The 27,145-nt window shown below is 44.0% G+C and overlaps 1 protein-coding gene across 2 annotated transcripts in view; it reads left to right on the top strand.

Moving 5' to 3' along the window:
- The window catches only part of kbtbd2 (kelch repeat and BTB (POZ) domain containing 2), a 78,018-nt gene that overhangs the window by 34,870 nt on the left and 16,003 nt on the right, over positions 1–27,145 (top strand). For both annotated transcript variants that reach the window (XM_072251644.1, XM_072251654.1), the window contains 2 exons: positions 11,783–12,246; positions 22,027–22,192. In XM_072251644.1, the coding sequence (XP_072107745.1) occupies positions 12,077–12,246; positions 22,027–22,192 (336 nt within the window). In that variant the 5' untranslated portion in view covers positions 11,783–12,076. The remainder of the gene's footprint in view (positions 1–11,782; positions 12,247–22,026; positions 22,193–27,145) is intronic.

Genomic DNA, 27,145 nt, shown 5'->3' with positions numbered 1-27,145 from the left:
TGGGGTGTTAGCTTTCATAAGTCGAGGGATAGAGTTTAAGAGTCGCGATGTAATGATGCAGCTCTTTAAAACTCTGGTTAGGCCACACTTGGAGTACTGTGTCCAGTTCTGGTCACCTCACTATAGGAAGGATGTGGAAGCATTGGAAAGGGTACAGAGGAGATTTACCAGGATGCTGCCTGGTTTAGAAAGTATGCATTATGATCAGAGATTAAGGGAGCTAGGGCTTTACTCTTTGGAGAGGAGGAGGATGAGAGGAGACATGATAGAGGTGTACAAGATAATAAGAGGAATAGATAGAGTGGATAGCCAGCACTTCTTCCCCAGGGCACCACTGCTCAATACAAGAGGACATGGCTTTAAGGTAAGGGGTGGGAAATTCAGGGGGATATTAGAGGAAGGTTTTTTACTCGGAGAGTGGTTGGTGCGTGGAATGCACTGCCTGAGTCAGTGGTGGAGGCAGACACACTAGTGAAGTTTAAGAGACTACTAGACAGGTATATGGAGGAATCTAAGTTGGGGGCTTATATGGGAGGCAGGATTTGAGGGTCGGCACAACATTGTGGGCCGAAGGGCCTGTACTGTGCTGTACTATGTTCTATGAAATAGTTAGATCTAAAACTAGTGTATTATGCTTGAACAAGGGAGATGACAACAGGATGAGGGAGGAGTTGGCTAATATGGATTGGGAGCACAGGCTATTTGGTAGGACAGTTGAAGAGCATTGGAATACTTTCAAAGAGATTTCTCACAGTGCTTAACAAAAGTATATTCCAGTGAAAAGTAAGGACAGTAAGTGTGGGGAGAGCTAGCCTTGGATAACTAAGGAAATAAAAGAGTATCAAATTAAAAGCTGGTGTACAAAGTCGCAAAGAGTAGTGGGAGACTGGAGGATTCGGAAAACTTTAAAAAGCAACAAGGAACAACTAAACAAGAAATAAGGAAAGGGAAGATAGAGTACGAAAGTAAATTAGCACAAAATATAAAAACAGATAGCAAAGGTTTTTATGAATATATAAAGCGGAAGAGGGTGGCTAAAGTCAACGTACGTCTCTTGGAAGACGATAAGGGGAAATTGATATTGGGTGATAAGGAAATGCCTGAGGCATTGAAGGACTATTTTGTGTCGGTCTTCACGGTGGAGGACATGTCTAATATACTAAAGAATGATGTTATGGACGAAATGGGAGGTGAGGACCTTGATAAAATCACTGTCACTAAAGAGATAGTGATGAGCAAACTAGAGGGTCTGAAGGTAGATAAGTCCCCTGGTGCTGATGGGATGCATCCCAGGGTGCTGAGGGAATTGGCGGAGGTTATAGTAGACGCGTTGGGTAATTATTTACCAAAATTTTCTGGACTCTGGGCAGGTCCCGGCGGATTGGAAGACAGCAAATGTCATGCCACCTTTTAAAAAAGGATGTAGGCAAAAGATGGGCAATTATAGGCCAGTTAGCTTAACATCTGTAGTTGGGAAAATGCTTCAAGCTGTCATTAAGGGAGAAATAGCGAAACATTTAGAAAGGAGTGTTTCCATTAGACAGATGCAGTGTGGATTCAGAAAGGGCAGGTCCTGTTTGACAAACTTACTGGAGTTCTTTGGGGACATGAGTGCAGTGGATAGAGGGGAACAGGTGGATGTTGTATACTGGTGTCCCCCGCTCTTCGAACGTTCGCTTTACGAAACCTCAGTGTTACGAAAGACCTACCTTAGTTACCTGTTTTCACTAACGGAAGGTGTTTTCACTGTTACGAAAAGTAGTGCGCGATAAAAGCAGCATGCGATAAAAAGCAGCCAAGCTCCTCCCCCAGAACGGCATTCTCGCCGGCATTGCTTAAACACATGCCTGTGAGCAGCTGTTTGCAAGATGAGTTCTAAGGTATCGGAAAAGCCTAAAAGAGCTCGTAAGGGTGTTACACTTAGCATAAAACGACATAATTAAGCGTTTCGATTGTGGTGAACGAAGTAAGGACAAAGTGAGTTTGGCTTGTGGAAGTTGATGAAGATGATGTTGAAGAGGTTTTGGCATCCCATGACCAAGATCTGATAGATGAAGAGATGATACAATTGGAAGAGAAAAGGATAAGAATCGAAACCAAATGCACGGACGGAAAGTGAAGTCATCCAGGAACTGAACGTGAAGCAACTGCGTGAGATTTTCACTGCAATGATAAAGTACAACTTTAATTTTGAAAGGGTATGTAGGGTTAGGGCAAATTTGCAAAATGGTTTGAGTGCTTACAAAGAACTATATAATACAAAATGCGCGAGGCTAAGCAGTTGAGCAAGCCTTCCACATCAGCCACAGCAGATGACGAACCTCGACCTTCAACATCAAGGCAGGCAGACATAGAAGAAGATGAGCTGCCTGCCCCGATCGATGAGATGACACCCCAGTGTCCCACCACCCCAACCCCTGGGCCGCGGACCAATACATTGCCGCAGAGAATGCAGTGGTAGCCGGGACACACCCAGCACATCTTTAAGAAAAAAGCTGAAATAAGCAAGCTAATTAATTACGTGCTGGGCAGCACCTAATTAATTAGCTTGTTTATTTCGGCTTTTTTCTTAAAGATGTGCTGGGTGCATTCTGGCCACCGCTGTACCGCTGCATTCTTCGCGGATCAGTATCGGTCGGCTGCCCGGAGGATGGGGACCACTGCATCACCCCAACCTCCGACTCAGCTTAATACACCATCATCAGTGTGCTCGGCGCTGTCTTCCTGATTCTAGTAAGTGATACTACACTGTACATACATTATTTCTACTTTATATAGGCTGTGTATTTTTATGAGTTATTTGGTATGATTTGGCAGCTTCATAGCTTAAAGGTTACTGGGGAGAGTGTTTCTGCTGAGAGCGCTTGCGTGAGGTTTTCGCTACGGAGAACAGTGCGGCAATGATTGTAGAGAAGTATTTCTAGTTTATATAGGCTGTGTATTTATCATATCATTCCTGCTTTTATGATATGTTACTGTTATTTTAGGTTTTATGTGTTATTGGCATGACTTGATAGGCTATTTTAGGGTTTGCGAACGCTCACAAATTTTTCCCATATAAATAAATGGTAATTGCTTCTTCACTTTATGACATTCCGGCTTACGAACCGTTTCATAGGAACGCTGTACCTTCGGATAACGGGGGAAACCTGTACTTGGATTTCTAAAAGGCGTTCGATAAGGTGCCGCACAAGGGACTTATAAATAAGATATGGATGCATGGAGTCGGAGGAAGTGTATTGGCATGGGTAATGGATTGGTTAACCAATAGAAGGCAGAAAGTTGGTATAAATGGGTGTTTCTCCAGTTGGCAGTCAGTGGTGAGTGGGGTGCCGCAGGGGCGGTGCTGGGCCTGCAGCTGTTTACTATTTTCATTGATGATTTGGAGGAGGGGACTGAGTGTAGCGTAGCAAAATTTGCTGATGACTCTAAAGTGAGTGGAAAAGCAAATTGTACAGAGGATGTGGAGAGTCTACAGAGGGATATAGATAGGTTAAGTGAGTGAGCCAAGGTCTGGCAGGTGGAATACAACATTGGTAAGTGCAAGATCATCTACTTTGGAAGGAATAATAGAAGAGCAGATTATTATTTAAATGGTGAAAAGTTGCAGCATGCTGTTGTGTAGAGGGACTTAGGTGTGCTTGTTCATGAATCGCAAAAAGTTGACTTGCAGGTACAACAGGTTATTGAGAAGGCAAAAGGAATGTTGGCTTTCATTGCTAGAGGGATTGAATTCAAGAGCAGGGAGGTCATGCTGCAAATATACAGGGTACTCGTAAGGCCGCAGCTGGAGTACTGTGTGCAGTTCTGGTCTCCGTACTTGAGGAGGGATGTACTGGCTTTGGAGGCAGTGCAGAGGAGGTTCACCAGGTTGATTCCAGAGATGAAGGGGTTAACCTATGAGGAGAGATTGAGTCGTCTGGGATTATACTCTCTGGAGTTCAAAAGAACGAGAGGGGATCTTATAGATACATACAACATTTTGAAAGGGATAGATAAAATAGAAGTAGGAGAGTTGTTTCCATTGGTGGGTGAGACTAGAACTAGGGGACATTGCCTCAGGATTCAGGGGAGAAGATTTAGGACGGAGATGAGGAGAAATTGTTTTTCCCCAGAGAGTGGTGAATCTGTGGAATTCTTTGCCCAGCAAAGCAGTTGAGGCTTCTTCACTAAATATATTTAAGATAGTTAGATTTTTATATAGGGGAATTAAGGGTTATAGGGAAAAGGCAGGTAGATGGAGCTAAGTTTACAGACAGATCAGCCATGATCTTATTGAATGGCAGGGCAGGCTTGATGGGGCGGATGGCCTTCTCCTGCTCCTAGTTCTTATGTTCTTATGAAACTTTCCTGAACACAGTTAACAAACTCCACCCCATCCAAGTTTCTTGCTCTGAAGAGATGCCTGTCAATATTAGGAAAGTTAAAATCACCCATCACAAGAATGCTATTGTTATTGCGCCGTTCCAGAATCTGCCTCCCTATCTGCTCCCTGATCTCTCTGGTATTAATAGTAACCCTACTATTGGGGAGGTCTATATTTTTAAAAAAAAACACCCAGAAGAGTTATTGCTGTCTTCCTGTTTCTGTCTTCCACCCACAATGACTCAGTAGACAATGTCACCATGACTTCCTCCTTTTTTGCAGCCGTGATACTATCCCTGATTAGCAGTGCCACTTCTCCACCTCTTTTGCCTCCCTCTCTGTCCTTTTTGAAACTCCTAAAGCCTTGGCACGCTCAGCAGCTGTTCCTGCCCCGAGACATCCAAGGCTTTGTAATGGCCACAATGTCATAGTTCCACGTATTGATCCACGCTCTATGTTCATCCTTTTTTAATAATCCTTGTATTAAAATAGACATCTTGAAACCATCAGGCTGAATGCATCTTTGCTCTGTCATCTGCCTATCCTTCCTCATAAACTCCCTGCAAGCTGTCTCTACTTGTGTGCCAACTGCCCCATCCTCTGCCTCTGCTCTTTGGTTCCTAGCACCCTGCAAATCTAGTTTAAACCCTCCCCAATAGCTTGAGCAAACATCCCTCCCAGAATATTTGTTCCCTCCAGTTCATGTGCAACCCGCCCCACTTGTACAAGTCACCCCTCCCCCAGGAAAGGTCCCAATGATCCAAGAAGTTGAAACCCTGCCCCCTGCACCATCTCCTCAGCCACTCCTTCATCTGCGCTCTCTTCCTGTCCTGACCTTCCCTAGCTTGTGGCACCAGGAGTAATCTGGAGATTACCACCTTGGAGATCCTGCTCTTCAGCCTCCTTCCTAACTCCCTAAACTTACTGCACAGGACCTCTACCTCTGTCCTGTCTAGGTACCATGACCTAAGGCTTTTCGCCCTTCCCATGAATAATATTCTGCAACTGTTCAGAGAAATCCTGGCCCCAGTACCCGGGAGGCAGACCCTATCCTGGCGTCTCTTGCTGCCCCAGAATCTCCTATCTGTCTCCTATGACAATTGCTCTGCCTGACTTCACCCTATCCTGCTGAGGCTCGGAGATCACAGTGCTGTTGGTCTGGCTGTTGCTGCCCTGCCCAGGTAGGTCATCCCCCTCAGCAGTATCCAAAGGGGTATACCTGTTGCTGTGGGGGATGGGCATAGGGGGAAACCATGCATTGACTCCTTTCTCCCTTTACCCCTCTTGGTGTTCACCCATCTACTCCCTGAATTCTGCACTGTGGGTGTAACCACCTGCTCAGAAGTCTTATCTATCAATTGCTCTGGTCCAGAATGATCCTTAGTTCATCCAACTCCAGCTCCTTAATGTGGTCTTTCATGAGCTGGAGTTGGCTGTACTTCCTGCATCATGGAGACCATCAGGTTCCGTGAATTCCACATCCCACAAGAGGAACGTTCCTCTGCCATACCTGCCATCCTGCCTGCACTGTACTATGGGCAACCAGTAGCAAATGGGCAATAGCAAAAGGAAAAAGTACCCTTCGTACTTGTTTCTTTGGCCTGTCTCTTGTCAAACCTTCTAAGATCTCACTCTGACTCTAGCCCCACTCTGATGATGGCCGCACCGCTAGACCCAATCTGTGTTTTATGGTTTAAAAAGTAGGAAAAATTCCCATGCAAGGAGAAAGAACTCACCACGTTTGGTGCTCCGCCTACCTTTTTTTTGCCGCTGATGCTTCTGATGTTTCCCATGCCTGCACATTGACTAGAGTTTATAAGAAAAATTCCCACAGAAAAAGAACCCGTGGTGTTTGTTGGTGCTCTGCCTGTCTTCCGCTGCTGCTGATGCCTCTGCGCTTCCCGTGCCTGTGTCCTTCCGGCTCTCTTTGCAATCTCAACCCCACATCTTGGCTAATATTTGGAGGCATATATATGATTCCTTAATGTTTTATTTACACTTGCAGTTTCTTAGCCCTACCCACAAAGACTCCACATTCTCTGACCTTTTGTCACCTCTTTCTAAAAATGTAGTTCTATCCCTAACCAATAGATCCACACCGCCACCTATGCCTTCTTGCCTGTGCTTTCGATACAAAGTATATCCTTTGATGTTAAGCTTCCAAGCCTTCATTCCAGAACGAAGAAGATGTCCTTTTCAAAGAAAGGGGCTTTCCTTCCTCCACTATAAAAGTTGCCCTTGACTGCATCGCTTCCATTTCACACACATCTGATCTTATCCCATCCTCCTGCTACGCTGCCAAGGATGGGGTTCCTCTTGTCCTCACCTACCACCCCACTAGCCTCCGCATGTAGCACATAATTCTCCAAAACTTCTGCTACCTCCCGCCACCAAACACATCTTTCCCTCACCCCCACTTTGACTTCCACAGAGATCGCTTCCTACGTGACTCCCTTGTCCATTCGTCCCTCTCCATTGATCTCCCTCCCGGCACTTATCTTGCAAATGGAACAATTGCTACACCTGCCCCTACACCACCTCCCTCACTACCATTCAGGGCCCCAAACATTCCTTCCAGGTGAGGCGACACTTCACCTGTGAGTCTATTGGGGTTATATACTGTGTTCGGTGCTCCCAGTGTGCCCTCTTGTATATCGGTGAGACCCAACGTGGATTGGGAGACTGCTTTGTTGAGCATCTGTGCGCAGTCAGGATCTCCTAGTGGCCACCCATTTTAACTTGTCTTCCCATTCCCATTCCGATATGTCCATCCAAAGCCTCACCCACTTTCGGTATAAGGCCACACTTAGGTTGGAGGACCAACACCTGATAGCATGAACATCGATTTCTCAAACTTCTAGTAGTGCCTCCCCCCCCCCCCACCCCCTTCACCATTTCCCACCCGCTAGTCCCTCTCTCATGTTATCTCCTTGCTTGCCCATTGCCTCCCTCTGGTTCTCCTCCCCCCCCCCCCACTTTATTTTCTTTCTTCCATGGCTTTCTGTCTCTTTCACCAATCAACCCTAGCTCTTTGCTTCATTCCTCCCCCTCCAAGTTTCACCTATTGCCTGGTATTTCTCTCTCCCCTCCCCCACCTTTCAAATCTTCTACTCAGTTTTTTTTCTCCAGTTCTACTGAAGGGTTTCAGCCCGAAATGTCGACTGTACTTTTTTTCCCCATAGGTGCTGCATGGCCTGCTGAGTTTTTCCAGCATTTTGTGTGTGTTGCTCGGATTTCCAGCATTTGCAGATTTTCTCTTGTCCCCTGGCATATTAGTTTGAACCACTCCCAACAGCTCTATCAAACCTGCCGGCAATGATATTGGTCCCACTTGAATTCAAGTGCAACCTGTCCCTTTTGTACAGGTCACCCCTGCCTCCCTGGTCCAGTTCTTCAATTCTTCAGCCAGGAATTTATTTGCCATCTCAATCTATTCCTACCCTCACTGTCCTGTGGCACAGGTAGCAATCCTGGGATTACTACCCGTGAGATCCTGCTTCTCAACTTCCCTCCTGAGCAGGGTGAATGTACGGAAGGCAGCTGGTCTGGATGGAATACCTGGCCGTGTGCTTAGAGTCTGTGCAGGGCAGTTGGCCGGGGTCTTCACAGTCATCTTTAATCTGTCCCTGGCCCAGGCAGTTGTCTCCACAAGCTTCAAGATCGCCACCATCGTGCCAGTGCTGAAGCATTCCACTGCCACGGGCCTGAATGTCTTCCACCCAGTTGCACTCACCCCCATCATTGCAAAGTGCTTTGAGAGACTGGTTCCATCACATCTGAAATCCTGTCTGCCCACTACCCTGGACCCTCATCAATTTGCTGATCACACCAACAGGTCAACAGAGGACGCCATCTCCACGGCACTTCACTCTGCCCTGACCCACCTGGACAACCCCAACTCTTACGTCAGAATGCTGTTCATTGACTTTAGTTCGGCATTCAATACTGTGATCCCCTCCAAACTGATCGCCAAACTTCGCCAGCTTGGTATCAGCGTATCCCTCTGCAATTGGACCTTGGACTTTCTGACTAACAGACCCCAATCAGTTAAGTTAGACAACCTCTCCTCCTCCACTCTCACCCTGAACACCGGCGTGCCTCAAGGCTGTGTGCTGAGCCCTCTTCTTTACTCCCTTTTCACTTATGACGGTGTTGGTTCGCAGACGACACTACGGTGGTTGGCCTGGTCAGAGGGGATGACGAGATGGCCTACAGGGATTAGTTCCAGCACCTGGCCGTCTGGTGTGCCGACAACAACCTGGCCTTTAACACCCAGAAGACCAAGGAGATCATTGTGGATTTCAGGCATGCTAGGAGCCACACTCGCGTCAACGGAGCTGTAGTGGAGCGTGTATCAAGCTTCAAGTTCTTTGGTGTCCACATTTCCAAGGAATTCACCTGGTCCCTGAACTCCTCCATCCTGATCAAAAAGGCACAATAGCGCCTTTATTTCCTGCAGAGCATCAAGAAATCTCACCTCTGTCCCAGGATACTGATGGACTTTTACCGCTGTACCATTGAGAGGATACACACCAAATGCATCTCAGTGTGGTATGGCAATTGTCCCGTATCGGACCACAAAGCACTCCAGCGTGTGGTGAAAACTGCCCAGCCGATTATCGGCACCCAATTGCCCACCATTGAGAACATCTACCATAAACGCTGCCTGGGCAGGGTGAAAAGCATTATCAAGGATGCTTCTCACCCTACTCATGAACTTTTTACTCTCCTCCCATCCGGTAGGCGCTACAGGAACCTCCGCTCCCGCACCAGCGGGCACAGGAAGAGCTTCTTCCCTGAGGCTGTGACCCTGCTGAACCTCACATCACAGCGCTAAGCAGTATTGCACCCATATTGTGCTGTCTCAGTACTTTTATATTTGTGTGCTGTAGCACTTACTTTTTATTTGCAGTTATTTTGTAAATAACACTATTCTTTGCTTTTCTGGTTAGATGCTAACTGCATTTCATTGGCTTTGTATCTGTACTCAGCACAATGACAATAAAGTTGAATCTAATCTAATCTGACTCCCTGTATTCTGTTTTCAGGACTCTCCTCCTTGTTTCTACCAATCTCTTTGGTACCAGTGTGTACCATGAACTCTGGCTGCTTACCCTCCCTGTGCAGGATATTGTGGATGCCGTCAGAAACATTGAGGGCCTTGGTACCTGGGAGGCAAATACCATCCGTGTTTCTTTTTTGCATCCACAGAATCGCCTATCTGTTCCCCCTAACTGTAGAGTCCTGTATCACTGGATCCCTACCCTTCTGAGTGACAAGGTCCGACTCAGTGTCAGAGGCACAGCTAAATCCCTCAGCCCCCCCCCCCCCATCCAACAGTACTTAAAATGGAATACTTATTGCCCCTGTAAGAAGTTCTCAGGATATGGGGGCCTTCAACTGTCTGAGGTGAAAGAGATGTTGTGCTTTTTCACCACACAGCCGGTACATACAGACCACGTGAGATCTTTTGTGATGTGTATGCTGAGGAACTTAAAGCTGTTCACCCTGTCAACCCCAGATCCATTGATGTCAAGCAACACACATCAAAGTTGCTGGTGAACGCAGCAGGCCAGGCAGCATCTCTAGGAAGAGGTGCAGTCGACGTTTCAGGGCAAGACCCTTCCTCATGGCCCTGACGAAGGGTCTCGGCCTGAAACGTCGACTGCACCACTTCCTGGAGATGCTGCCTGGCAATTTTGATGTGTGTTGCTTGAATTTCCAGCATCTGCAGAATTCCTGTTGTTTCCATTGATGTCAATAGGGGTTAGACCATCTCCATTTCTCCTGTAGTCCAGCTCCTTTGTTTTTACGACATTGAGGGAAAGGTTGTTTTCTTGACACCATTGTTTCAGGGTTTTGAATGCTAGCATCACATTTTCCTTTCTTACCACAGACTCAACCTGTAAATTAACCTGTAGGGAAATCTCCCAAGTCCCTTTGCATCTCAGATTTTTGAATTTTCTGTCCATTTAGAAAATAATCTACCCTTTTATCCCTTCTACCAAATTGCACGTACTGACAGTGGTATGGTTGACAGGCAGGGCGGTGACTGGGAACAAAGGACCCTTTATTGGTTGCCTGCCGGTGATTAGTGGTGTTCCTCACGGGTCAGTATTGGGATCACTACTTTTCACATTGTTTGTCAATGATTTGGCTAATGGAATTGATGGCTTTGTGGCAAAGTTTGTGGATGATATAAAGATGAGTAGAGGGGTAGGTAACAAGTCTGTGGGAATATTTAAAGCAAAAGTTGATAGCTTCCTGATCGGGCGGGGCATCAAAGTATATGACAAGAGGGTAGGTGTATGGGGTTGAGTAGGATCCGGGATCAGCCATGATGGAAAGGCAGAACAAACTCAAAGGGATGAATGACCTAATTCTGCTGCAATGTCTTATGGTATTATCCCCCCATTACTTCCTCTCCAGCTACGTTTTCCAGTGATCTGATATCCACTCTCACTTATCTTTTATACTTTATGTATCTTTAGAAACTTTTGTATCCTCTTTAATATTATAGGCCAGCTTACTTTCATATGCCATATTTTCCTTAATGACTTTTTTAAGTTGTTTTCTGTTGGTTTTTAAAAGTTTCCCAATCCTCTACCTTTTGTAGTATTATATGCCCTCTCCTTGGCTTTTATGTGTGATTTGAAGATTAAGGCAAAAGAAGTTTTATTACAGCTGAGTGTGTTGCCTTGCATTCCCTGTGAGGGGAGTCCCAGTCACTGCAGTATAGTTCAGTGCCTTGTGTGGAATGTACTTATTTTATATCTTTGATATTGGAGATCGCGTACCTAATGAATAGCTGACTGCAGTTGAAGTAACTTTCTATCCTTTTAAGTCAGTGGTTCCCAATCTGGGGTCCACAGACTCCTTGGATAAGGTAAGTCTCCATGGCTTAAAAAGAGTTGGGAACTCCCGACTTAACTGATTTTGTGTTCAGTTAAAATGAGATTTAGCTCTTCATTCCACTAAGTATGTTCTGTTCCATTAAGCCCCCATTTACACTATTTCTGTTCTAATCCTATTTTTATTCTCTGCACATATCCTATTAACTCCCTTCCCAGATTCCGCCACTGACCTACATAATAGGGAAAATTTACAGTGTCTATGTGTGATGTGTGTGGTCATATGCAGAATGTGCAAATTCCAGACAATACTTGAGATCAGGTTAGGAACTGGGTTGTTGGGTCGAAGCAGTAGCTCTGCTTGCTCTACACTGTCACTGGTAGAGTAGTGCTTTGTATTTATAAACTAGTCCAAATTCAGGCATGTTCTTTAAATATTCAGGTGCACCTTGCCCATGTTGCAAATATTCTATGTAAATTAGGATAAGGAAGTGATTTTGTATGATCAATGTGGCCATGTTGTATAATGGATTATATAACTTCCTAATGTTTCTTTTTTATTTTAGGCACTGATACTGTTTAACACCTGGATTATTTGTGTACTCAATTTACACTACCTCAGATTTCTTCATGTGATGCAATTTGCCCCAGTGGAAATACTGCAGCTCGTCATCTGGAATACAAAATTTGTGATTGTATAACATGATTCAGTGCTGTTTCAAAATCTGGAAAATTCTACTGTCCTGTTAGTGTACAGCTTCAAAGTAATATTGAAAATCACTGCTCATTGGTTATTGCGACAAGAATCACCTTTTCAAGTTGTATTGCAAGTTGCTGGAGGACTTTAATGAAATGCAATCATGTCCATTAAGGAAGAGCAGCTCATCAATTGCGAATATGCTGTATCTTTGTTGGAGCAGCTGAAATGCTTCTATGATCAGCAATTGTTGACCGACATTGTCCTAATTGCAGAGAGCACTGAGTTCTCGTGCCATAAGATGGTTCTTGCTACGTGTAGCTCTTATTTCAGGTAAATTGGTGATCTTCATATTTTTCTGTCTCATATGGTTAAATTAAACCATTGCGAAAGGCCTCAGATTTTTCTGCTTTGTATGGTTAAATTAAACCATTGCTAAAAGGATGCATGGTGAAGATATTGAGATTTAAGATAGTTCATGACATCTGTTGGAGAAATGATTATGCCCATAATATGTAACTTTAGAAAAGAAGTGTGTAGTTTGGCTCTTGGATTTCACTTTGCCATTACCCCCGATGGGAAAGTTTGCAGCATGAAAGGAATGGCAGATGCTGATACAGTTTGGCACCAGCGGCGTCGCAGGAGTTGCCAGTCAGCACATTGCTAGCCAATTTGATACAAAATTGGCATGGTGGTAAGAGCCACAGAGAAATAGTTTTTATATTAGAAGCTTGTGACCGGTGGTGTGCCATAGGAACCAGTGTTGTGTCTTTGTCATATGCAGTGCCTATGAAATTCACCCCCTTTGTAAGTTTTCATGTTTTATTGTTTTATTTTGAATCACGGGATTTATTTTGGCTTTTTTTGACACTGGTCAAACAGAAAAGAACTCTTCCGTGTCAAAGTGAAAACAGATCTCAACAAAGTGATCTAAATTAATGACAAATATGAAACACAAAATAATTGATTGCAAAAGTATTCACCCCCTTTACTATGACATACCAAATCATCACTGGTGCAGCCAATTGTATTAAAAGTCAGATAATTAGTTAAGTGGAGATCACCTGTGTACAGTCAAGGTATTTCAATTGATTGTAGTAAAAATACACCTGCACCTGGAAGGTTTATATATAGAACATATAGAATTAGGGCAAGTGACGGAAGTCTGTGTAGGGGAGCACTTTGGTTCCAGTGATCATAACACCATTAGTTTCAATTTGATCATGGACAAGGATAGATCTGGTCCTAGGGTTGAGGTTCTGAACTGGAAGAAGGCCAAATTTGAAGAAATGAGAAAGGATCTAAAAAGCGTGGATTGGGACAGGTTGTTCTCTGGCAAAGATGTGATTGGTGGGTGGGAAGCCTTCAAAGGGGAAATTTTGAGAGTGCAGAGTTTGTATGTTCCTGTCAGGATTAAAGGCAAATTGAATAGGAATAAGGAACCTTGGTTCTCAAGGGATATTGCAACTCTGATAAAGAAGAAGAGGGAGTTGTATGAAATGTATAGGAAACAGGGGGTAAATCAGGTGCTTGAGGAGTATAAGAAGTGCAAGAAAATACTTAAGAAAGAAATCAGCAGGGCTAAAAGAAGACATGAGGTTGCCTTGGCAGTCAAAGTGAAGGATAATCCAAAGAGCTTTTACAAGTATATTAAGAGCAAAAGGATTGTAAGGGATAAAATTGGTCCTCTTGAAGATCAGAGTGGTCGGCTTTGTGCGGAACCAAAGGAAATGGGGGAGATCTTAAATAGGTTTTTTGCGTCTGTATTTACTAAGGAAGCTGGCATGAAATCTATGGAATTGAGGGAATCAAGTAGTGAGACCATGGAAACTGTACAGATTGAAAAGGAGGAGGTGCTTGCTGCCTTGAGGAAAATTAAAGTGGATAAATCCCCGGGACCTGACAGAGTGTTCCCTCGGACCTTGAAGGAGACTAGTGTTGAAATTGCGGGGGCCCTGGCAGAAATATTTAAAATGTCGCTGTCTATGGGTGAAGTGCCGGTGGATTGGAGAGTGGCTCATGTTGTTCCGTTGTTTAAAAAAGGATTGAAAAGTAATACGGGAAATTATAGGCTGGTGAGTTTAACGTCAGTAGTAGATAAGTTATTGGAGGAAGTACTAAGAGACAGAATCTTTAAAGTAATGCGTGGGAAGTTCAAGGGGGATATTAGAGGAAGGTTTTTTACTCAGAGAGTGGTTGGTGCGTGGAATGCACTGCCTGAGTCAGTGGTAGAGGCAGATACACTAGTGAAGTTTAAGAGACTACTAGACATGTATATTGAGGAATTTAGGGTGGGGGGTTATATGGGAGGCAGGGTTTAATGGTCGGCATAACATTGTGGGCTGAAGGGCCTGTAATATGCTGTACTATTTTATGTTCCTCAAAACCACCTGCCCCTCCACCTATCATCATATCATCTGCAAACTTTGCAACAAAGCCATCAATTCCATCATCCAAATTATGTAAAAAGAATTGGTCCCAGCACAGACCCTTGTGGAACACCACTGGTCAGCAGCAGCCAACCAGAAATTGCTCCCTTTATTTCCACTCTTTGCCTCCTGCCAATCAACCAATGCTTTATCCATGCTAAAATCTTTCCTATAATACAATGGGCTTGTAGCTTGTTAAGCAGCCTCGTGTGGCACCTTGTTAAAGGCCTTCGGAAAATCCAAGTACACACATCAACCAATGCTCTTTTGTCTATCCTGTTTGTTATTTCTTTTAAAAATTCCAACAGATTTGTCAGGCAAGCGCACTTTACTCTTTGCATCAAACCAGGTGTAAAAGACATTCAGCCTGTCGGAGTGAGGTGTCCTGGTCACTGACGCACAGGGTAGACCTGTAGTAATTCCCTGTCACAGAGTAAAGTGCTGGTCATTTCGTTTGGATATCTCCATCCTATGGATGTATGAAGACATAGACTTTTGTGTCAGTATGGCACAGGCTGAAGATAGTGAGAACCTATAACTTGTTGACTAGGTTAGGTAGATCATGGAAGGTTAATTCAATGACAAATAAGAGAAAATTTACAGATGCTGGAATTCCAAGCAACACACAGAAAATGCTGGAGGAACTCAGCAGGCCAGGCAGCATGTATGGAAAAGAGTGCTGTTGACGTTTCAGGCTGAGATGTTTCCATCTGTTTCAAGATATTTGAGCTCAAATTTTAAACAGGCATTTTCTGACAATTACTTTTAATTGAGGAACTTTACAGATGATCTTAAACCCTGTCTAGAGACTTTCTCTTTGTTATTTGAACAATGTAAAAGGCACAATGGGAAAAATGGAATTATAAGGACTAGAGGACACAGAAACAAAATTAGGCCATTTGGCCCATGGAGTTTGCGCCACCATTCATAGAAACATAGAAAATAGGTGCAGGAGTAGGCCATTCGGCCCTTCGAGCCTGCATCGCCATTCAATATGATCATGGCTGATCATCCAACTCAGAACCCTGTACCTGCCTTCTCTCCATACCCCCTGATCCCTTTAGCCACAAAGGCCATATCTAACTCCCTCTTAAATATAGCCAATGAACTGGCCTCAACTGTTTCCTGTGGCAGAGAATTCCACAGATTCACCACTCTCTGTGTGAAGTAGTTTTTCCTCATCTCAGTCCTAAAAGGCTTCCCCTTTATCCTTAAACTGTGAACCCTCGTTCTGGACTTCCCCAACATCAGGAACAATCTTCCTGCATCTAGCCTGTCCAATCCCTTTAGGATTTTATATGTTTCAATAAGATCCCCCCTCAATCTTCTAAATTCCAGTGAGTATAAGCCTAGTCGATCCAATCTTTCATCATATGAAAGTCCTACCATCCCAGCAATTAATCTGGTGAACCTTCTTCGTACTCCCTCCAGGGCAAGAATGGCTTTCCTCAGATTAGGGGACCAAAACTGCATACAATACTCCAGGTGTGGTCTCACCAAGGCGTTGTACAACTGCAGTCATACCTCCCTGCTCCTGTACTCGAATCCTCTTGCTATGAATGCCAGCATACCATTCGCCTTTTTTACCGCCTGCTGTACCTGCATGCCCACTTTCAATGACTGGTGTATAATAACACCTAGGTCTTATTGCACCTCCCCTTTTCCTAATCGGCCACCATTCAAACAATATTCTGTTTTCCTGTTTTTGCCACCGAAGTTGATAACCTGATAACCTGAAGTTGATAATTCAAACATGACTGATCCTTCCCCCCCCCCACCCCCAAACTCCATTCGACGGCCCTCTCTCCATAAGGGAGGGAGGGAGAAAACAGAGAACTATCGCCCTGTTAGCCTAACATCAGTAGAGGGGAAGATGCTAGAGTCCATTATTAAAGATGAAATAGCGGCATATCTTGATAGCAGTGATAGGATTGGGCCGAGCCAGCATGGATTTACCAAGGGCAAATCATGCTTGACTGATCTATTGGAGTTTTTCGAGGATGTAACCAGGAAGATAGACGTGGGAGATCCAGTGGATGTGGTGTACCTTGACTTTCAGAAGGCGTTTGATAAGGTACCACATAGGAGATTGGTGGGTAAAATCAGAGCTCATGGCATTGGGGGGAGGATATTGACATGGATAGAAAACTGGTTGGCAGATAGAAAGCAAAGGGTAGCAGTGAATGCGTGTTTCTCGGAATGGCAGGTGGTGACTAGTGGGGTGCCACAGGGCTCGGTATTGGGACCACAGCTGTTTACGATTTACATCAATGATTTAGAGGAAGGCAGTATGAGTAACATCAGCAAGTTTGCCGTGGTCCTGTCTCTGGCACTGAGGTTGGACCCTCGACTCAGAAGGGGAGGGTAACATATAAGATAATTAAGGGATTGGACAAGATAGAGGCAGGAATATGTTCCAGATGCTGGGAGAGTCCTGTACCAGAGGGCATGGTTTAAGAATAAGGGGTAGGTCATTTAGGACAGAGTTGAGGAGGAACTTCTTCTCCCAGAGAGTTGTGGAGGTGTGGAACGCGCTGCCTCAGAAGGCAGTGGAGGCCAATTCTCTGGATGCTTTCAAGAAGGAGCTAGATAGGTAACTTATGGATAGGGGAATCAAGGGTTATGGGGACAAGGCAGGAACCGGGTATTGATAGTAGATGATCAGCCATGATCTCAGAATGGTGGTGCAGGCTCAAAGGGCCGAATGGTCTACTTCTGTACCTATTGCCTATTGTAACCTTTGATGCCTTGTCCAATCAAGAACTTATCAATCTCTGCCTTAAATACACCCAATGACTTGGCACCCAGAGGTGCCTGTGGTAGCAAATTCCACAAATTCACCACCCTCTAGCCAAAGAAATTTTTCTGCATGTCTGTTTTAAATGAATGCCCTCTATCCTGAGGCTGTGCCCTCTTGTCCTAAACTCCCCCAACATGGGAACCATCCTTTCCACATCTACTCTATCTAGGCCTTTCAACATTTGAACAGTTTCAATGATTCCCCCTCATTCTTCTAAATTTGAGCGAGTTACAGACCCAGACCTATCAAACGTTCCTCATATGATAACTCTTTCATTCTTGGAATCATCCCCTGACGCCTCTGTAATGCCAGCACATCTTTTCTTAGATGAGGAGTCCAAAACTGTTCAGAACACTCAAGGTGAGGCCTCACCAGTGCCTTATAAAGCCTCAGCATCATATTCCTGCTCTTACATTCAAGACTTGAGGAAATGAGGAATGTGCAAGACAGGTATATTCCAAAAAAGAAGAAATTTTCGAGTGGAAAAAGGATGCAAACGTGGTTGACAAGAGAAGTCAAAGCCAAAGTTAAAGCAAAAGAGAGGGCATACAAGGAAGCAAAAATTAGTGGAAAGAGAGAGGATTGGGAAGTTTTTAAAACCTTACAAAAGGAAACCAAGAAGGTCATTAAGAGAGAAAAGATTAACTATGAAAGGAAGCTAGCAAATAATATCGAAGAAGACACTAAAAGCTTTTTCAAGTATATAAAGAGTAAAAGACAGGTGAGAGTAGATATAGGACCGATAGAAAATGATGCTGGAGAAATTGTAATGGGAGATGAAATGGCAGAGGAACTGAACAAGTATTTTGCATCAGTCTTCACTGAGGAAGACAGCAGTATACAGGACACTCAAGGGTGGCAGGGAAGAGAAGTGTGCGCAGTCACAATTACGACAGAGAAAGTACTCAGGAAGCTGAATAGGCTAAAGGTAGATAAATCTCCTGGACCAGATGGAATGCACCCTCGTGTTCTGAAAGAAGCAGCTGTGGAGATTGCGGAGGCATTAGTGATGATCTTTCAAAAGTTGATAAATTCTGGCATGGTTCCGGAGGACTGGAAGATTGCAAATGTCACTCCGCTATTTAAGAAGGGGGCAAGGAAGCAAAAAGGAAATTATAGACCTGTTAGCTTGACATCCGTGGTTGGGAAGTTGTTGGAGTCGATTGTCAAGGATGAGGTTACAGAGTACCTGGAGGCATATGACAAGATAGGCAGAACTCAGCATGGATTCCTTGAAGGAAAATCCTGCCTGACAAACCTATTACAATTTTTTGAGGAAATTACCAGTAGGCTAGACAAGGGAGATGCAGTGGATGTTGTATATTTGGATTTTCAGAAGGCCTTTGACAAGGTGCCACACATGAGGCTACTTAACAAGATAAGAGCCCATGGAATTACGGGAAAGTTACATACGTGGATAGAGCGTTGGCTGATTGGCAGGAAAAAGAGAGTGGGAATAAAGGGATCCTATTCTGGTTGGCTGCCGGTTACCAGTGGTGTTCCGCAGGGATCAGTATTGGGGCCGCTTCTTTTTACATTGTACATCAACGATTTAGATTATGGAATAGATGGCTTTGTGGCTAAGTTTGCTGACGATACGAAGATAGGTGGAGGGGCCGATAGTGCTGAGGAAACGGAGAGTCTGCAGAGAGACTTGGATAGATTGGAAAGATGGGCAGAGAAGTGGCAAATGAAGTACAATGTTGGAAAGTGTATGGTTATGCACTTTGGCAGAAAAAATAAACGGGCAGACTATTATTTAAATGGGGAAAGAATTCAAAGTTCTGAGATACAACGGGACTTGGGAGTCCTCGTACAGGATACCCTTAAAGTTAACCTCCAGGTTGAGTCAGTAGTGAAGAAGGCGAATGCACTGTTGGCATTCATTTCTAGAGGAATAGAGTGTAGGAGCAGGGATGTGATGTTGAGGCTCTATAAGGTGCTGGTGAGACGTCACTTGGAGTACTGTGGGCAGTTTTGGTTCCTTATTTAAGAAAGGATGTGCTGACGTTGGAGAGGGTACAGAGAAGATTCACTAGAATGATTCCGGGAATGAGAGGGTTAACATATGAGGAAAGTTTGTCCGCTCTTGGACTGTATTCCTTGGAGTTTAGAAGAATGAGGGGAAACCTCATAGAAACATTTTGAATGTTAAAAGGCATGGACAGAGTGGATGTGGCAAAGTTGTTTCCCATGATGGGGGAGTCTAGTACAAGAGGGCATGACTTCAGGATTGAAGGGCGCCCTTTCAGAACAGAAATGCGAAGAAATTTTTTTAGACAGAGGGTGGTGAATCTATGGAATTCGTTGCCACGGGCAGCAGTGGAGGCCAAGTTATTGGGTGTATTTAAGGGAGAGATTGATAGGTATCTGAGTAGCCAGGGCATCAAAGGTTATGGTGAGAAGGCAGGGGAGTGGGACTAAATAGGATAAAATGGATCAGCTCATGATAAAAATGGTGGAGCAGACTCGATGGGCCGAATGGCCTACTTCTGCTCCTTTGTCTTATGGACTTATGGAAATGAATGCTAACATTCTATTTGACTTCCTCACCACAGCCTCAACCTGCAAGTTAACCTGCCGAAGGACTCCAAACTCCCTCTGCATCTCAGATTTTTGGATTTTTTTCCCTGTTTGGAAAATAGTCTGCGCACTTACTTATACTACCAAATTGACCATGCATTTTCCAATGTTGTGTTTCATTTGCCACTTACTTGCCCATTCTGCTAATCTTCGTCTTTCTGCAGCCTACCTGTTTCTTTAATGCTACCTGCCCCTCCATCAATCTTCATATCATCTGCAAACTTGGCAACAAAGCCAACAAGTCCATCATTGATGTACAGCATGAAAAGAAGTGGTCTGAACACTGACCCCTTTGGAACACCAGTAGTTACTGGCGGCCAAGCAGACAAGGATCCTTTTATTCCTACTTGCTGCCTCCTACCAATCAGCCAATGCTCTCACCATATTAGTAACTTTCCTGTAATACCATGGGCTCTTAACTTGGTAAGCAGCCTCGTGCATGGCACCTTGACAAAGGCCTCCTGAAAGTCCAAGTATACAACATCCACTGCATCTCCTTTATCTATCCTACTTGTAATCTCCTCAAAGAATTAAAACAGGTTCGTCAGGCAAGACTTTCCCTGAAGGAAACCATCCTGACTTTGTCCTATCTTGTCCAGTGTCACCAAGTACTCCATCACCTCATCCTTAACAACTAACTCCAGCAACTTCCCAACCACTGAGGTCCGGCTAACTGGTCTATTATTTCCTCTTTGCTGTCTTTAGGTTATCATTTAGTTCATCGTACTCATTTAGTTCATCTGCCATCTCCTTGTCCCCTGTTATTATTTCTTTGCCCTCATTTTCTAGCAATCCCATTTCTTTTTTTTTACATACTTGAAAAAGCTTTTACTGTTCACTTTGATATTGTTTACTAGTTTGCTTTCATATTTTAGGCATTTGACAAGGTACCCATGTAAGGCTTGTTAAGAAAGTAAGGAGGCATGGTATCCAAGGGGACATTGCTTTGTGGATCCAGAACTGGCTTGCCCACAGAAGGCACAGAGAGGTTGTAGACGGGTCATATTCTGCATGGAGGTCGGAGACCAGTGGTGTGCCTCAGGGATCTGTTCTGGGACCCCTACTCTAAGTGATTTTTATAAATGACCTGGATGAGGAAGTTGGGGATTGGGTCAGTAAATTTGCTGATGACAATAAGGTTGAGGGTGTTGTGGATAGTGTAGAGGGCTGTGAGAGGTTACAACAGGACAGTGATAGGATGCAAAACTGGGCTGAGAAGTGGTAGATGGAGTTCAACCCAGATAAGTGAGAGGTGGTTCATTTTGGTAGGTCAAATATGATGGCAGAATATAGTATTAATGGTAAGACTCTTGGCAGTGTGGAGGATCAGGGGTATCATAGGACACTCAAAGCTGCTGTGCAGGTTGACTCTATGGTTAAGAAGGGATATGGTGCATTAGCCTTCATCAATCATGGGATTGAGTTTAAGAACCAAGAGGTAATATTGCAGCTATAGAGGACCCTGGTCAGACCCCACTTGGAGTATTGTGCTCAGTTCTGATTGCCTCACTACAGGAAGGATGTGGAAACCATAGAAAGGGTGCAGAGGAGATTTACAAGGATGTTGCTTGGATTGGGGAGCATGTCTTATGAGAATAGGTTGAGTGAACTCAGCCTTTTTTCCTTGGGGCGATGGAGGATGAGAGGTGACCTGATAGAGGTGTATAAGATAATGAGAGGTATTGATCGTGTAGATAATCAGAGGCTTTTCCCCAGGGCTGAAATGGTTAGCACGAGAGGGCACAGTTTTAAGGTGCTTGGAAGCAGGTACAGAGGAGACGTCAGGGGTAGGTTTTTTTATGCAGAGAGTGGTGAGTGTGTAGAATGGGCTGCCGGTGATGGTGGTGGAGGCGGATACGATAGGGTTTTTTAAGAGACTCTTGGACAGGTACATGGAGCTCAGAACAATAGAGGGCTATGGGTAATTTCTAAGGTAAGGAAATGTTCGGCATAGCTTTGTGTGCCAAAGGGCCTGTATTGTGCTGCAGGTTTTCTGTTTTTATGTTTCTATTTCATCTTTTAACTTCTAATGATTCTTTTAGTTGTTCTCTGTAGGTTTTTTAAAGCTTCCCAACCTCTATCTTCCCACTAATATTTGCTTTGTGCTGTTATGCCTTCTCTCTTGTTTTTACATTAGCTAATATGCACCATTTTGTGATAAAATAGCAAGGCAGGGGAGCACTAAGACTTACTGCAAAAGGATGGAATTTGGAACAAAATATAAGTGAAAATACTGTTAGATCAACAACTCCTATCTTCATAATGTTTCAAGTTAGTGAATTGTTTTGGATGTTTCTTCAGGGCAATGTTTATGAGTGGATTAAGTGAAAGCAAACAGACACATGTTCATTTGCAAAATGTCCATGCACCGACACTTGAGATAATCATTGGATACGCATACACGGGTAACCTGATAATAAATGACAGCACTGTGGAGCAGCTCTATGAGACGTCATCTTTTCTGCAGGTAAGTATATTTCCTGACTCTTTCTCCTTGTTTGCAAGTTTTTTAAAGTGTGTTTAAAATGTTTCTACTGGGTTCAATTCAACTCTGTTTTCCCCAATAGAGTATAAAGTAACATACTGGACATTAAGTACATTGTATTTGAGAATAAAAGCTTGCTTCCCCCAAATTCGGCCCTTGCCACTCATGCCCCATGCATGGAAGGCAGAGAGGAATGCCCTTTTTAAACTTGTGGAAAGTATTTATTAGTATGTTAGGACCACCATATTTTTAATGTTTTACTAACTCAGTCCACATTACCTGATCTCAAATTTACAGATATAGGCCACAATAGTAAAGTGGACAGGTATACGAAAGGTGTGAAATTTACACAGCATGAAGTGACTCATTTTCCTCTGAAGAATGTGAAGAGGTGATATAAAATGGTACAGTTTTAGAGCAGCACAGGGACGGGCCCTTAAGTCCATGTGCTAACCATGGTGCCAATTTAAATTTCCCATGAGTGATATGGATCACATACAGGCAGATGTTAATGTGGCTGTCCAAATGTCTCTGCTTCTTCCAACTCCCCCACAGCACAGTCTAGTCATCTAGCGCTCAAATTTCTTAAACCATTCCCCTTTTACTTCACAGCTATGCCATCTCATACTTGACTTTTTCCATCCAAGAGAGAAAAAGGCTGCCTCCCTGTCCATACTTCTCAAATTTATCTACTTTGATCGGATTGCCTCTTTGCCTCTGGCACACCACAGAAGACAGCCTCTCCTTATAGCTAATCTAGTCAGCTAACTGGTAAACATCTTCAAAAACCTCCACACCCTTCATATAATGGAGTAGTTAGAAAGAAGGAACCATGTAAAAACTATGAAATGCAAATTTCAGTAAGGTGGAAAACACTGCAGATATTATAGACTGCTAACCCAGAGTAGATACGGTGATACAAAAAGTGAGTATCTGAAACAGCTGAATGTGAAGTCTTGCAGTCTAGGACATGGTCACATGAGTAACTTAGGTGTTGTTCTCAAGTTTACAGTGGGCCTTGATGGAACATTGCAGGAGGCCACAGGTTAGACAGGGATTGGGATTAAAGTGACAGGCAGCTAGAAGTTGTGGGTAACTCCCATGGATTGTACCTGGGTGCACTGCAAAGTTGTTATCCAGTTTTCTGGCACATTTCCAATCCACACAAAAGCAAGATATTCAAAGTTGACTCAGGAAAGGAGATAAGACCGTATGCTTTGCCATTTCATCATGGCTGATCCATTTCCCCTCTCAGACCCAATTTCCTATCTTCTCCCTGTATCCCTTCATGATTAACCAATCAAGAATTTATCAACCTCTGCCTTAAATATACTCAGTGACTTGGCCTCCTCAGCCACCCGTGTCAACAAATTCCACAGATTCACCACAATCTGGCTAAAGAAATTCCTCCTCCTCTCCATTCTAAAAGGATGTCCCCTCTATTCTGAAGCTGTGAGCTCTGGTCCTAGACTCTCCCACCATAGGAAACATCTTTTCCACATCCACTCCATCAAGACCATACAAAATTTGATAGGTTTTATTTAGGTCATCCTTCATTCTTCTGAATTCCAGTGAATACAGGCCCAGAGCCATCAAATGCTGATCACATGACAAGCCGTTCAATTCTGGAATAATTTTCGTGAACCTCCTTTGAACCCTTTCCGATGCCAGCATATACTTTCAAATATAAGGGGCCCAAAACTGCTCGCAGTGCTCCAAGTGAGGCATCACCAGTGCTTTATCAAGCCTCAACATTACATCCTTGCTTTTGTGTTCTAATCCTCTTGAAATGAATGCTAACATTGCATTTGCCTTCCTTTCCACAGACTCAACCTGCAAATTAACCTTTAGGGAAACCTGCATAAGATCTCCCAAGTCCCTTTGCACCTCAGATTTTTGAATTTTCTCTACATTTAGAAAATGATCTACCTTTTTATTTCTTCCACCAAATTGCATGACTGTACACTTTTCAACACTGTATTCCATCTTCCTTCTTTGCCTATTTTCCTAATCTGTCTAAGTCCTTTTGTAGCCTCCCTATATCCTCAGAACTGCCTTCCCCTCCACCTTTCATTGCATTGTCCACAAACTTTGCAACAAAGCCATTAATTCTGTAATCCAAGTCTTTGACATATAACGTAAAAATAAGTGGGTCCATCACAGGCCCCTGTGGAATACCACTACTGGTCACCAGTAGCCAACCAAAAAATGGTCCTTTTATTCCCACTCTTTGCCTCTTGCCAATCAGCTACTGCTTTATCCATGCTAGTATCTTTCCTGTAATACCATGGGCTCTTAAATGTTAAGCAGCTTCATGTGGCACCCCACACAACATCCACTGATTCCCTGTTGTCTATCCTGGTTGTTATTTCTTCGAAGAATTCCAGCATGTTTGTCAGACTAGATTTTCTTCTGAGCAATTCATGTTGACGGAGGCCTATTTTATTATATGCCTCCAAGCACCCTGAGACTTCATCCTTAATATCCTTAACAAGGGAAGTCAAAGCTATTGTAAAAGCAAAAGAAAGGGCAAACAACAAAGCAAAAATTAGTTTTTAAAAACCTACAGAGAGCAACTGAAAAATCATTAGAGGGGAAGAGATGAATTATGAAAGCAAACTACCAAGTAATATCAAAGTGGATAGTAAAAGTTTTTTCAAATATGTTAAAAATAAAAGAGAAATGAGTGGATATAGGACCGCTAGAAAATGAGGCAGGAGAAATAATAATGGGGGACAAGGAGATGGCTGATGAACTAAATGAGTATTTTGCATCAATCTTCACTGTGGAAGACACTAGCAGTATGCTGATATTGAATTCAATTAACTTTATTTCTTACATCCTTCACATAAGGAATGAAAATCTTTATGTTACGTCTCAGTCTACATGTGCAATGTGCAATCATGGTAATTTATAATAATTTATAATAAATAGAACAGTCAATGTAATAAAAAGTGCACTCATATGAGCGTGAATTAATCAGTCTGATGACCTGGTGAAAGAAGCTGTCCTGGAGCCTGTTGGCCCTGGCTTTCATGGCTTCTATGCTGCGGTACCGTTTCCCGGACGGTAGTGACTGGAATAGATTGTGGTTGGGCGATTCGGGTCCCCAAATGATCCTATGGGCCCTTTTTACACACCTGTCCTTGTAAATGTCCTGAATCATGGGAAGTTCACAACTACAGATGTGCTGGGCTGTCTGCGCCACTCTCTGCAGAGTCCTACAATTAAGGGAGGTACAGTTCCAATACCAGGCAGTGATGCAGCCACTCGGGAGACTCTCAGTTGTGCCCCTGTAGAAAGTTCTGAGGATCTGGGGGCCCTAACTTCCTAAACAGTGTAAGGTGAAAGAGGTGCTGTTGTGCCTTTTTCACCACACAACTAGTGTGTACAGACCATGTGAGGTCCTCAGTAATGTGGATGCCGAGGAACTTAAAGCTGTTTACTCTCTCAACCCCAGATCCATTGATGTCAATAGGGGTTAAACTGTCTCCATTCCTCCTGTAATCCACAACCAGCTCCTTTGTTTTTGTGACATAAGAAACATAGAAAACCTACAGCACAGTACAGGCCCTTCAGCCCACTGAGTTGTGCCGAACATGTCCCTACCTTAGAAATTACTAGGCTTAGCTATAGCTCTGTATTTTACTAAGCTCCACGTACCTATCTAAAAGTCTCTTAAAAGATCCATTCATATCTGCCTCCACCACCGTTGCTGGCAGCCCATTCCAGGCACTCACCACTCTGAGTAAAAAAACGTACCCCTGACATCTCCTCTGTACCTATTCCCCAGCACCTTAAACCTGTGTCTTCTTGTGGCAACCATTTCAGCCCTGGGAAAAAGCCTCTGACTATCCACAAGATCAATGCCTCTCATCATCTTGTACACCTCTATCATTGAGGGAGGGGTTGTTTTCTTGACACCACTGTGTCAGAGAGATGACTTCTTCTCTGTAGGCCACCTTGTTGGCAAATTTAATTAGCAGATTAGAGCTCTGGATGGCGATACAGTCATGAGTATACAGGGAGTAAAGGAGGGGACTTAGTACACAGCCCTGAGGGGCTCCTGTATTGAGAGTCAGAGGGTTGGAAGTGAGGGAACCCACTCTTACAACCTGCTGGCGATCTGACAGGAAGTCCAGTATCCAGCTGCACGTGGCAGGGTCAAGGCCAAGGTCTCTGAGCTTCTTGTCGAGCCTGGATGGAATTATGGTGTTGAATGCTGAACTGTAGTCCAAGAACAGTATTCTGACATAAGCATCCTTTTTCTCCAGGTATGTAAGGACGGTATGCAGAGCAGTGGCTATTGCATCGCCTGTTGATTGGTTGTGTTGTTAGGTGAATTGTAGGCTATCCAGTTTGGGTGGTAGCAAGCTGCAGATGTAGTCCTTGACCAGCCTCTCAAAAGTATTTGCTTATTATTGAGCTGAGTGCGACAGGATGCCAGTTGTTCAGGTATGTTACCTTGGTCTTTTTTGGTATAGTGACAATGGTGGATAATTTGAAGCAGGAGGGCACTCTACACTGAGAGAGGGAGAGATTAAAGATGTCAGTAAACACACATGCCAGTTGTGCTGCGCACATCTTGAGTACTCGCCCTGGGATGCTGTCCAGACCCGCAGCCTTGTGACTGTCCACTCGTTGGAAACACCTGCATACCTCAGCGTCAGAGATGACCAGGTTGCAGGTTGTAGCGGTGGCTTTCCTCGGAGGCTCAGAGTTAGTGACATCGAACCGAGCATAAAAGCGATTGAGCTCATCTGGGAAAGAGGCTGCGATGTTGGCGGCACCACAATGTTCGGCTTTGAAGTCTGCAATGGTATGCAGCCCTCACCACAAGTCATGCGTGTTACTCGTTGTGAATCTTGACTCAATCTTGACCCTATATTATTTCACAGCCTTGATAGCTTTGTGCAGATTATAGGTGCTGTTCTT

This window comes from Mobula birostris, chromosome 1 (genome assembly GCF_030028105.1).
Source record: "Mobula birostris isolate sMobBir1 chromosome 1, sMobBir1.hap1, whole genome shotgun sequence".
In the NCBI taxonomy this organism is placed as follows: domain Eukaryota; kingdom Metazoa; phylum Chordata; class Chondrichthyes; order Myliobatiformes; family Myliobatidae; genus Mobula; species Mobula birostris.
This window is presented reverse-complemented; position numbering and strand designations above follow the sequence as displayed.